Source organism: Chelon labrosus (genome assembly GCF_963514085.1).
Source record: "Chelon labrosus genome assembly, chromosome: 11".
NCBI classification, from domain to species: Eukaryota; Metazoa; Chordata; class Actinopteri; order Mugiliformes; family Mugilidae; genus Chelon; species Chelon labrosus.
The window spans coordinates 28,168,814-28,182,517 of record NC_140344.1 but is presented as its reverse complement, the minus strand read 5'-3'; the positions used below and the strand labels follow the sequence as shown (position 1 = coordinate 28,182,517).

General features: G+C 41.2%; 1 protein-coding gene across 1 annotated transcript in view; it reads right to left on the bottom strand.

Annotated features, from left to right (window-relative positions):
* znrf1 (zinc and ring finger 1) overlaps positions 1–12,052 on the bottom strand; it is a gene marked incomplete at both ends in the record, with an annotated part of 46,250 nt that extends 34,198 nt beyond the window's left edge. The window contains one exon of the mRNA XM_084556076.1: positions 11,659–12,052. Within this exon, the coding sequence (XP_084412202.1) occupies positions 11,659–12,052 (394 nt within the window). The remainder of the gene's footprint in view (positions 1–11,658) is intronic.
* Positions 12,053–13,704: the final 1,652 nt, after the last annotated feature.

Here is a 13,704-nt window from a genome sequence, read left to right as displayed (position 1 = left end):
GCTTATGTGTCTGTAATCTGAGAACAATAGCACGCAGACATCCACCCATGAGACAAAAAAGAGGGGAGGGAGGGGGGGAGGGAGGGGGGAGACAGAGGAAGTGATGGGGTTTGCTGAGTAATTGCTTTGTATCTCAGACGGGTGAGTGAACTCTGAGGGAGGAGATTACGTGCGGCGTTGTAAAAAGAGAGTCACTGCTTCGCCCTCTAACCTGGTGCAGGTCATCGTTGTGTGATGGAGACCTTTCATTTTGCTTTTAATGCTTCTTTAACCACTGACTGCTCGTGTTAACATCACGGAACAATCATTCACGGCTTAAATTGTAGAAAACACTCAAAAAACTTAAACGTAAGCAACAATAAATGACTTGATGTATGAATATCAATGCATCCTAACCCTAACCCGTTGCATCTTTAATATATAAAAGCACTATTTTTCTTTTAGCTTGCCGTGTCAGTTCTTCTCAATGTCAGACTCAGTGTTACTTCACCTGATAGGGAATTCGTTTGGTTTGAAACGTGCTGTGTGAAGTTTATCAAAACTAAACACGGCAGCTCGACAAATCTGTAGCAGCACCTGAAGTCACCTTGAGAAATGTTCCTCTACGAGACTCTGATGCTAAATATTACGACACTTTACCAGCTACCACAGGCTGAGTATCATCTTTTAGTCATTGTTTACCAGTTACCCATCCAACTGTTACACCTAATATGTCTCTAATTTAATTTGCAAACACATCAGCCACAACATTATGACCACTGACAGGAGACGTGAATAACATCGACCATCTTGTGACAGTTCATTGTTCTGGTGGGAAACTTCTGGACCTGGCATTCATTGGTGTGGATGTTACTTAGACATGTAGCACCCACCTAGACCAGACCAGGCACCCCCACCCCATAGCAATGACACTCCTTGATGGCAGCAGCCATCCCCAGCAGGATGCAGCCTGACACAGACACACACACAAAAACACTTTAGGAACAACTAAAAAAAAAAAACATGAAGAACAGCACAAGGTGTTGACCTGGCCTCCGAATTCACTAGATCCCAAACTGATCAAGTATCTGTGGGATGATCCACAGAGGCCCCTCCCCTCAAAGGACCCCCACTAACAACAGGACACCCTCCATTCTCTGATGAGTCACCACAAGGGAGACCTACACAATATTAGGAAGGTGGTCATAATGTTATGCCTCATCCTCAGTTATAGTGAATTCGGTGTAAACACATCGGTGTCCACACATAAGTTTTAAGTGTAAAGTGACACAGCAGCTACAGTGCTGAGATAAAAACCGTTGCTTTAAATCCTTCAGCTGACATGAAGATCTACTTTAAATGAACAGTGACGATGATTCTCCAGGACTGAGGATTTCAAAAGCTGATCACATGTCGGTGCCGTGTTTACAGTTTGTTCCAATTCCCCCAAAGAAAAGCCCGAACACTGCTTCACAGTGTTTTCCACCGTGGTGGAGGACAGCACTGAAGAGCCGTCTTTGTCCTGAGAGCTCACTCTGTTTTAACTACAGAGGCTTAACTCATCTACAAATCTGATTCAGCTCCAGCGATGAAATGATTCAACTCCCCGCGCTTAAAGGTATTGTTGAAATGAACAATTGATTCGCGCATCGACCCGTCACCACCGCTCATCCCTGTTAAAACCGGACCGGTCGTGGCTGCTGGCAAATTTTGTGAAGCGTCTGCCGAGGCCTCCGATCACTTTGATCCTTTTCTGTTCTGCCCTTGTTCTGTCCAAGTAATTAAGTGTTAAATATGCTTTCCCATTTGCAAGGTGGTACCTCCGGTGAATCTGCAGCCAAGGTCGGCCAGGGTTTAAACGCGCTGGTCAGAGAACGAGCGCGAACGCTGCATTGATTAAGCACTGATGCTGTATCGACAGGCGGTGTCAATAAAGAGGCAGGAGGGCGGAGGGTAGGCCCGCTGGTCTGAGGGATGACCGTGGATGGCTGATGGATATATAACGATCAAAGGTTTGCTTAGGGATTGGCTCGTACTGTAAAAGTCAGTTATTAGTGTTTGGGGTGGGATGGATCTAACCTATCTCTTTGTCTACTGCCGTATATCACCGGGCTGGAAGTCTGTTGTTGTAGTAAATGAACAAAAACCTATTGATCTGAAGCGTTGAAGACCTTATACACCAGTTAATACCATCATCTACACCAGTGTTGTCTTTTAGAATTGTCAGAATGTCCATTAAATGACTTTACAGAAGCTGGATATTTTATTCATTAGCATTTATCAGTTACTTTATCATTTATCTATAGCTATTTAACAGTGTACACCACTTTTACCACTGACTTTTAGCTAACTACATCAGTTGTTTTCTACTCTGAGCTTTCTATTTCTAGATTTCATTATTTACTTTTAGGTTTTTTTTAACATTTCATCATCAAAAATGCTGCACAGTTGTTTACCAATTACCTTCAGTTCACTAACATTTATCCACTTTTAGCTTTTGTTAGCTATTTTAACATACTGTATTATCATAAACAACATTTTTTTTTCACTTTAAACTTCTGCTTTTATTATTATTTTAAGGGTTTAACACTTACTTCCAGCTAACGACTGTATTTCAGCATTTTCTCAACAACTCTTTTGCTAAATATTACAGCGGTTTACTTATTGCGAGCTAATTGTTTAACAAAGCCTTTTAGCTACTTCAATTGTTTATATACTTTTAGCTATTTTAACATTTTATCATAAACTGATGATAGCTAACTACATCAACTGTTTACTGCTAACTATAGCAACTGTTTGTTAGCTACTTTGAGCTAAATTTAACATTCTCTATCCACTTTCTGTTTCAACACTTTGCTACTTTAAGTTATTTTAAGATTTTATCATTAACACTTTTTACTAAATAGTATAATTGTTTACCAGTTACATAGCTGACAACTTCAACTGTGTACTGCTAACTATAGCAACTTCGTATTGGCTATTTTAAGCTAAATTCAGCATGTGCATCCACTACTTTTACTAAGTGTTTAGCCACTTCTTTTAGCGCTACATTTCAAATTTTGTCTTGCTAAGGTAGTTAGCTAAAACTACGAGCTAGCTAGCTAGCTTATATTGTTTATTAAAAGTAGTTGGCTAACACTACTAGTTGACTACCTCAACAATTATAAGTAACTTAAAGCTAAATTCAACATGTGAATCCACTACTTTTCGCAAACTTGATAGTTTTGCCACTTCTTTTAGCATACTTTTCAAATTTTGTCTTGCTAAGGTAGTTAGCTAAAACTTCAAGCCAGCTAGCTAACTTCTATTGTTAATCAAAGGTCATTAGATAAAACTACAAACTAACTACTTCAACCTTTTATAAGTAACTTTAAGCGAAATTCAACATGTGAATCCACTACTTTTCGCTAACTATGTTAAATGTTTATCTACTCTTTATGGCCTTTTTTTATTTTGACATTTTATCCACACAATTTTGCTGAATACTCCAAAAGTTTATCTCTCTATTTCAAATGTTAATCATTTATCTCTGGCTCACTGATTTATCTCATCACAAATACTTTGAGCTAACTATTGTAAAGTTCCATCAGTTTTAGCTAACCACCATATTTCAACATTTAGCGAATCTTTGTTCAATATTACAAAATTTTTCTTTCAACGTTTTTTCTTCTGTCTCTCTCTTTTCCAGCCTTACATCTGTCTGTTTTCTTCTTCTCACTGACGCCAGATGTGAAACACTGGGATTAATCAAAGAAATTAAAAATCACCTCTCATATATAAGATCAAAGCAAAGCAGAAAGAAAAAAGAACACATCTTGATTTCTGTTCCTTAACTTCCATAAGCCATATTTTTTTTATATCCACTACACCCAGACAGGGATAATTTCAAATGAATTCAACACAAAATAGAGCTAATTTCCCCGGGTACTAGCAGCTAGCGTCACTGCTTTCAAATGTCAGATTTAGATGCAGGATCTCCTAGTTTCTAAATTGAAAACATAAAAGAAGTTATCTATTCAGCTTAATTATGGAGCTTGTTACTGAATAGTGGCCATTAGAAGAAGTACAGTGGGATAAAGCTTTTGTAAAAATGAATGCGTCCAGCAGCAGCAGCCATTCACCGCGGCCCACCTCGTTTGACCTCCACCGGAAACAGACCGTAGATGGACGGGAGGAAGACGCCGCTGCGCGTCTAAATGAGTAAATCTGAAGACGTGACGTGAGGCGACGTGACGTGAGGCGACATCACAGATGCGGTGGCAGGCCTCTTTGTGGTCCGCGTCGTGATTAACATTAGTCTGAATCTCTTAACATTTGAATGGAGGTTCATCAACACACACATCTGCACCACCGCCGGCCTTTCCCTGAATTTTAAAGAGACAATCTGTTCTCCCTTTGCGGTGAGGATTCTGAGTCTGTCTTTACTCCCTCTCTGTCTCTTGTTCCAACGACACCGGCATCCCAATGTTAAACAAAAGAGAGGAACCTGTGCAACAAACAGCCATTTTACAGGGAAGTGTTTACAACGACCAACGTCCCCAGAGAATACTTCTCAGGATTAAACGAGCATTTGGGTGAATAGTTTATTAATTATCTTTGGCTAACTAATTCATCTCATTGAAAATACTTTCAGTTAACTATTTGAATGCTCTGTCACTTTTAGTTAACCACCATATTTCAACAAATCTTTGCTAAAAAAGTTTAACAATTGCCTCAAGCTAAGAAGTACTTCTTGTTCTTAAAATAGCCAGTTCAATATGTTAATTGTTCATGTACTGTTTTTAACTCTGTATTTCAATATTGTATATCTCAGTTTTAAATAATCACTGTATTTCAACATTTTATAATATTACAATATTTTACTTCCGGCTAATTCTTTCAAGATACACGTGATGAGCTACATTTGGCTAACTGATTCAGTGACTTTTAGCTAACTATTTAAAACTTTTATCAGTTAATATAAACCAAACACAACTGTTTCTTAACTATTTTGACAGTCAGTTATTTACCTTTTGTAATTACATGCATTTGCCGCTGAATTTTAGCTAACTAGGATTTTAAGCTAGCTCAATAGTTATGCTGCGTTCCAGAGAAATGGGAGGTCTGAAATTTCCGACCTCCCATGATATGTCGCTATAATCTCTCTGCGTAAAGTTATTAGATGAAGTGTAGCCTTCAACGTTAAAAAACAAACAACAAATGAGTCCGACAAAAAGAGAGGAGGTGCTTTCAGCACAGAGAAAAGTGTATTACCTATTGCTGGTGGCAAAACTTTGGGATACCTCAATTTCGATCATTGTCAGTAACTTCGGAGTCAAAACAAATATTATCTTATCGCGTTCAGCCATGTTTGTTTTTTATGTTCAACTTGGTTCTCCTGGAACGCTTTGAGGCCGAGATCTGGTACACTCTAAGTGGGATAAATCTGACATCCCAGCTTTCTGGAATGCAGCATTAATCCACTACCTTTAACTATTCTACTCCATCAGTTTCAGTAAATGTTAACAAATTAATTAATGGATAAAGCATTCATAAATTCGGTAAATGGCAAAGTTTCACACCAACAACTATCAGTGTCGCATCAGTAAACATGGCGTTTACCTGTGGAGCAAACAGACATTTTACAGGGAAGTGTTTACGGAGCAGTGTCTCCAGAGAACACTTCTTAGAATTAAATGAGCATTTGGTTGAATAGATGGATGCATTTACTGTCCCTAAGGAGAAATTAGTTTCCATGTTTGTCCAGTTTTAATTACAGATACGTCAGCACCAAGTTGAGGCGAAAATTCTCAAAACGTAGGTAGCGGAAGTACCAGAAGTAACAGATTCCCTTGCTACAAGAGATAATGTACATTAACAACGAGGGATGTTCCGGTCGGTAGCGCGGCCCGGATTGGTATCTTGCTATTTGTTGGTCTGCCATAAACCAAAACCAAAAATCAAAGAAGAAGATTATTTCTTGTCTTTTACTACTAGTTCTTGATAGAATGTGTCTTCTATCATCTCTCAAACAACAACAGTGCAAGCTGTGAGACATCATTCTCTCTGGAGTCTCCACAAAAAGAAAAAGCTTCAAAATGAATATTAAAATTCAATCAGTTTGGTCCAATAACAGCTTCAAAGTCTGTAAGAGACATATGGTTAATTAATTTTACCCCATTCATGAGGATGTGTATGAGCATGCTAATCATTGCAGCTCAACGTCTGTGGAGGTTCTCAGTCATCCAGGTCATGGTTCATCATAACAGACAAGCTGAAACGAGGACAACTGGACATATAGAGCTTCTTGAAGAAAACCTTGTCTCAAAGGCATCTAAGGGAAAGTCTTTTATTGTGTATAAAATTCCATCCAGCTCAGCAAACAGTTGTAGCAATAGTTTTGAATGATTCAGCCGAGTTAGAAGTAAAGCTTAAACCATCTACGTTCACTTGCGCTGACTGGAAATCCCATTGGAACAGATCATTTATCACAAGCTCAACTCTTCAGTAAGTGTAGTGGGAGTCAAAACATGTTGGGAACACAACCACTAAAGTATAATTTAGAGCTGCAGTATTCAAAAACAAGCTGAAACAAGGGCAACTGGACTTGTAGAGTTTCTTGAAGATGTTTCATCCAAGTCTTCAGTTCTAAAAGACTGATGGTGGAGAGTTGGGATTTAAAGAGGAGCATCTTTCCTGAAGATAGCCTACAACTCCAGGGTTTGTTTCACAGCTTCTTCAACAAACCCTGGACCCCATCTTGGATCTGTGGGGGCTCTTGACTTGACTCGTATGTCCTACAAGTCCAGCTGTCCTTGCCAATTGCCTTTGAAACCCTTACAAGTCAACTACAAGTCAAGAAAGTCAATAAACCCAACCCCACAAGAAACCCTACGAGCCCAGTTGCCCTTGTTCACTTTTTTTTTGTTTACATACACATGAGTTATACTTTTTTCATGCTGTGTTCTCCAACTGTTTAGATAAACACTAAACTTACTGAAGAGCAGTAATCAATGATCTATTCCAAGGAGATCTCCAGTCAGGGCAGGTTCAAGTGGATGCTTTAAACTTTTCTTCTAACGAGGCTGAGTCGTTTAAAATGATTGCTTGGACTGTTTGATGAGTATTTTGTAGATTTCATACTCAGTAAACTGAGCATGTTTCTTGTGTAGAGCTCGATTTCTAACAGATTTACGATCTATTAAACTCAATAATGTCGACAATTTAACTAATTGGACAAGTCAACAAAGTGAAAACTTTTTTTTTTACCAACTACAGATGTTTCCTTTCTCTAACCGTTCTTTCCCATCTCAGTGGTCTCACCGAAACAAACGCCGACTTTCTGACATGACTCTATTGTGCTTTTGAACGCAGCTCACAGCAGCCAAGTTCCCACGGAAATCTCATTCCCCAACAGTCGAGAGGAGTTACGAGTGAAATGAAAGGTCAGGCTGAGTAATCGGCGCAGAAGACCGGATGGATGAGAAGTGGCAAAAGCAACCACTGTTTTATCGCGGCATTAGAGGAGTGGCATTTTGGTCGGAGCAACCTTCATCAGACGCTTTAGGCTGTATCTCGTCAGACACGACAAAATCCCTAACGCAGGTGACCAGACTGAAGCTGCAGACTTGATGAGTACTGTCAGTCCCGTCCTCTTCAACAGTGAACATCTAACACAAACACTTGTCACTCATCTTGATGGGCCCATTCATCTTTTATACTGATCTCACCTGAGGCTCAGGTGTGCAGCAACTCTAAAGCCTCTGGCATTGAATTCATAATGTTTATGGATGTTTAATGTCCTTCCTGGCTCGGTTACTGTTGTTACAAGCGTCACCTTTTTTAAAAATATGACACAACTGTCGTTCATCTTGTCCCTTCTGGCTTTCAATTAAGTTTCTTTGTACTCATTTTGCATCTTAATATTGTCATTATGCATATTTTGTGCCTGTTTGCATCCATTTATGATTGTCTTGTTGTTAATTTGAATATTTTAAGTACTTTTCCACATCAGTTTAGTTATTTTGCATCTTTGCTGTCATTTGAGTTTCATTGTGGTGTTTTGGCACCTTGCTTTGCTATTTTGCATCCCTTTATCAGTATTTTGTGTCTTTTTCTAACAGTTCGCAACAGCTCGCTTCTGAGCTGTTTTGTGTCCCTTTACAGTCGTGTGAGTAACATTGCGGTAATTTAGCACCTTGCCCAGCTATTTTGCATCCCTTTTAGGACATTTTGTGTATCTGTAGTGGTTTGATGTCTCTTTGAAGCTGCTTTGTGTCTTCTTACTGCCATTTGAGTTTCATTGCGGCACATTGCCACACCTTTAAGGCAATTCTGCATCCCCTTCTGGTCATTTTCCATCTCTTTATTGTTGTTTTGTGTCTTTTTGTAACTCCTTTATCTCTCTTCTGTGCTGCTTTGTGTCTCTTTACAGCCATTCGACTTTCATTGGGGTACTTAAGCGCCTCGCCACACCTTTGAAGCAATTCTGCATCCCTTCCTGGTTGTTTTGCATTTTTGTTTGGGAGGGACCCACCAACTCTTCTGCCCTTCAGTAATAATTTTTCTGGACAGATTGATGTTGAAACACGTATTAAATTTCAGTCTGTGTATAATTAAAAGATCTTAAGCCTAATGTTTAACCCAGTAAACCCTCTAAATTTCTAAATTCTGTGATTTCACCTTTCTCTCTCTGTTGTCTATCTCTAAAGCCTCTCCTTCTGTCATGTGCATCTTCATCAGTTTTTCCAGTTTTCCTTTGACTCTCCTCCTCCTCCTTGTTTTCTGCAACTGATATGAACACACACCAGAGTCGCTAGGCAATGCAGGCAGGGAAAAATAAAAAAATAAAAATAAAAAACAGCTGAGATGTTGATGTCCGACTTGCTTTTCTCCTGCTGTGAGCTGGTCGGGGCTTTGGTAATGAGAGTCTGGGGACCGGCCCGATCCTACTGTGTGCAAAGAAGACATAAGAAAAGATGGGGGAGTGTGTTTGTAATGTTCCTCGATTACTTAACCGCTGAGTGTTTCAGTACATTCAGTGGAACCGGCTGTGGGCATGTAGCTGAAGGCTTGCTGGATCCCAAAGCCCCAAAGTGTCTGACACTAACCACATGTCATGTGGGTTTACGTAAATTGATTAAATGCAAATTTGTTGGAATACTTTTTCAGAGAGTGGTCAGTTATTGTGTACTGTGCAAGCGCTACTTATTGTCTTAGCAGCTGTTTTCATTTATTTGTGGTCCTTCCCTGTGTCTTTATTGTCAGTTTGCATCATCATAGTTGTTTTGCACATCATTTTAGCTATTTTGCATCCCTTTCTGGTTATTTAGCATTTCTTTATGGATGTTTTGTGTCTTCTAGTAGCTGTCGCTTGGAGTTGTTTCGTGTCTTCTAGTTATTTTGCATTCCTTTATGGTTGTTTTAAGTTTCTTTGTGGACATTTTGTGTATCTTTGGAGCTGCTCTGTATCTTTGGAGCTGCTCTGTATCTTTTTGTGCTCCCTTTAGCAAATCTGTAGCAGTTTTGCAACTTTTTGTGGTTGCTTTTATGCTTCTTTATGGTTGTTTTGGTTTACTTATTTCTCATTGGGGTCATTTTGCAAATTGTAGCTATTTGGCATCCCTTTCTGGTTATTTTGCGATTCTTTATGGATGTTTTGAGTCTCTTTGTAGCTGTCTCATGTCTTTCTAGGCCTTACGTGTCTTCTTGTGGTGATTCATCCTTAAAACGTGATTGTTTTTAACTTCTTTTTGTGTCTTTGTGGTCATTTGACTCTCATTGTGTTCGTTTTGCAGCTGTTTGGCATCCCTTTATATTTGTTTTGCATCTCTATATAATAATTTTGCAATTCTTTATGGTACTTTTGTGTGTCTTTGTAACTTAGGACCTATTTGTGTTTGGTTGTTTTGCTATGTGCATCTTAATACAGCCATTTTGCCTCACTTTATGGTGACTTTGTGTCTCATTGTGGTAATTTGGCATCCCTTTGGAGTTACTTGTGTCTTTCTAATCTCACCTTTTTGCTCCCTTTAGCAAAGTTGTGGCAATTTTGAAACTTCTTGCGACTGTTTTGCATTTCTTTATGGTCGTTTTGTGTTTCTTTAGGTTCCTTTGAGCCTCGGTGCGGTTGTTTTTATGGTCATTTTAAGTTTATTTATGGTTGTTTTACACCCACTAGCCAGTTTGCATCTCTTTCTGGTCATTTTGCATTTCTTTTCAAATGTTTTTCACCTCTCTGTAGCTATTTTTGGGTCATTTTTTTCATACTACTACTGTGCATCTCATTACAGCCATTTTATATTGTTTTGTAGCTGTTTGGCATCCCTTTGTAGTTGTTTTGTGTCTCATTCATATTTCCATTCCTTTATGGACATTTTACGCTTCTTTGTGGACATTTTGCGTCTCTTTGTAGCAATCTTGCTCTTCTTTGCAGCTATTGTGCATCCCTTTCCAGTAATTTTCCATTTCTTTAAAGACATTCTGTGTCTCTTTGCAGCTGCTTTGTGTGTCTTTGGGGTGTTTTGTAGCTGCTGTGCATCCTTATAACATTGTTTTGTGCCTCTTTAGTCATATTGTATTCATATAGTTGTTTTATGTTTCTTTAAAGACATCTTCTGTCTCTTTGCAGCTTCTTGGTGTCTCTTTTTGAGTCTCTTTTATGTTTGTTGCAAATGTTGTGCCACTGCTTAAGAACAGATCCTCCATCTTGCAGCCTCATCTTTTATAGGACCTTTAGGAGCTAAATTCTTTGTTTCCTTCAGTTCCTTCAAGTTATCCACATATGTACACAGAAAAACCCCTCATTAATAGACCAGAAAGATATCTTAATTATTAACTGAACATATTCAAATGTCATTTTCTGTCTAACCAGCCGTCAACTTCCCTCAAATTCGGAATATAATCACAACAAAACAACAGGAAATGAGTAAATATTCACATTCACCAGAGACTTTTTGGGCATTTTTCTTACAAACGACTTAAACAATTCATCACTTATGAAAATTGTTGACTATTGATTTTCCTTTTTGCAGCATTTCAGCTGCTTGTTTCAGGGTTCCAGGGTAAATATGAGCGATGTTGTAAACCTGCAGGTGTATCCAGTCACAGAAACATGAACAACCCTCCTCACCTTCCTCCCTACCCCCCTCCTCCCCCTCTCCCTCCTCCCTCCTCTCTAATCGCAGGGCTAATTGACTCAGCCAGATTTGGCAACAGGCTGATTAGTGTCATTTCACACAACAAGGAATGACCTATGCAGACGTTGTATTCTCCAAATCCAAAGGCAGACACACACACACACACACACCCAGGGCTGTAAAATGACCTGTTAACAACACTTTCATGTGTCTGTTTGACCGAGCCAGCCTCCATTATCTTCAATTTCACACAATTTCCTGCAGAAAAATAACCTAAATGTGTTCAGTGGCCTCTTTTTTTTTTTTTTTTTTTCCTGCTGTTATCTGAGTGAAAACATACAGAGCTCCACGTCCCTTCCCTTTATCGCAGTGGAATTTAATGGCACCGCATTGGTGTCACTCAGCAGCTGCAGGTAAACAAGGTGTGCGTGGTTGTGGGTGCGTGGCAGCAGGAGCTAGCGTCCGTGGGAAAGTGTTTGTGATGATTAATCCGTCTCCTATATATATATATATAAAAAATAATAATAAAATAAAATCCGAGTGTGTTCGTGTGCGCACTTACCGCTGTGCGCGCTGAACCAGCGGGGCGCGATGTGCAGGGGCAAGGTGTCAGCCAGCGACCCCCGGGACCCCAGATACAGCACCCCGTCCGTGTGGTGCCCTCCGCCCCCAGTGTCCTGATAGCCGGTACCGTGGGGGGCCGCGGTAGTGCCCCCTGACCCCCCGCCGGCTCGATCCGAGTCCGTCCCCCTGGGGGTGTAGAAGCCGAAGGGCACCGCGGGGCTGTGCTCGATGCCCATCCCGGCCACGGAGCTCACCGAGCGGCTCCGCAGGCCCATGGTGCCGCTCGGCCGGTAGTGACCGAAGTGGGCCGAGGGTGGCACCGCGCTGTCATCCGTAGAGACGCCGGGAAAAGCACCCCGGGGCCGCCCAGCCGTGCTCTGCTTCCCCCCCATCCAAAGCGGGAGAGGAGGTGGCGGTTCTGGGTGGGTTGCAGGAGGGGGCTCGGCTCGATCAGGCTGTCGCCCCCCTCCCCTCGCTCCTGTCTGTGTCTCGGGCCTGTCTGTCCGTGTGTCTCCGCAGGCTCGTCAGCTCTGGATCTCCGCAGACGCAACAGCCCGTCTCCCTGCTGAGCGGAACATGAGCCGGCCCTGACGTCTGGATTCACCCGCAGACAAAACCTCGACACCACCGGGGGAGGAGGAGAGGGAGGAAGGAAGGAAGGAAAGAAGGAAAGAAGGGAGGAAAGGAGGGAGGGAGGGAGGTAGGCTGACGAGCTGAGTGACGCCGAAATCCCAGCACGACGAACAGATGCGCACCGCGCTGCCCTCGCTGTCCCAGGTGGTTAGAGACGGCGGCACCGCACGGTTCTCCCGCACGGCCCCGATCAACGCAGCGCCGCAATGCTCCCTCCAGCCGCCCTCATCTGATCTCAGACATCGTGACAACTGTTGCTGTCTGTCTGTCTGACCGCCACACAAGACGGTCTCTCCTTAATAAATAATAACAACAATAATATCAATCAATCAGTGTCCGAGATCTCTATCCGGTCCGGTCCGGTTCTGAGGGGCTCCAGCCACTTTATCCTCCCCCGTAGATCGGGGTCACAGAGAAGCCGCTCCCCTGCGCTCAGATCGGGGCTCCGCTCCGCTCCTCTCCGCTGCTGCTGCTGCTGCTTCTGCCGCTGCTGCTGCTTCCCAGACAATGGACGAGGCTCAGTGCGCAAACTCGGATCAAACAGAGACACATTCACTGTGTTTTAATTCCTCAACACGGGATTGGCCTGATTCTTTATTCTGTAGGGGTCTGAGCTGGTCTGGCCTGGGGCATTTAAGGTGATGACAGGTGTGAAGGAGGATTTACGACCTGGTTTCATTCACTGAAGTCATTTTGTGTCGGTTTGGCATCCCCTTATAGCTGTTAGACACATCCTTGTTACTGTTTCGTGTCTGTTTGGAGCTGCATTGTGACTTTTCATGGTCATTTGCCTCCCTCTGTAGCTATTTTGCATCCATTTCTGATCAGTTTTCCTTTATTTTTGAATGTTATGCATCTCTCTGTAGCTATTTTGCATCCCTTTATGGTTGTTTTTCCATTTATTTTTGAATGTTTTGCCTCTCTCTGTAGCTATTTAGCATCCCCTTCTGGTTATTTCTTAACGTTTTCCATCTATTCATAGCTATTTTGCATCCCTTTATGGTTATTTTTTATTGTTTTGCATTTCTCTGTAGCTATTTTGCATCCCATTCTGGTAATTTTCTTTTTTCTTGAATGTTTTGCATTTTTCTGTAGATATTTGCATGTCTTTAAGGTTGTTTTGTGTCTCCTTGTAGTTATTTTGCATCCCTTTCTGATCATTTTTCCTTTATTTTTTTAATGTTTTGCATTTCTCTGTAGACATTTGCATGTCTTCATGTTTGCCTCTCTTTGCAGCTATTTGCATTCCTGAATGGTTGTTTTGCACTTCTTAGTAGCTGGGTCATGTATATTTGGAGCTGCTTTATGTCTTTTAAAGATTTTTTGCTACTCTCCGTAGCTATTTTGAATCCCTTTATGATCCATTTGAATGTTTTGCATTTCTCAGTAGATGTTTGGCATCTTTTTCTGG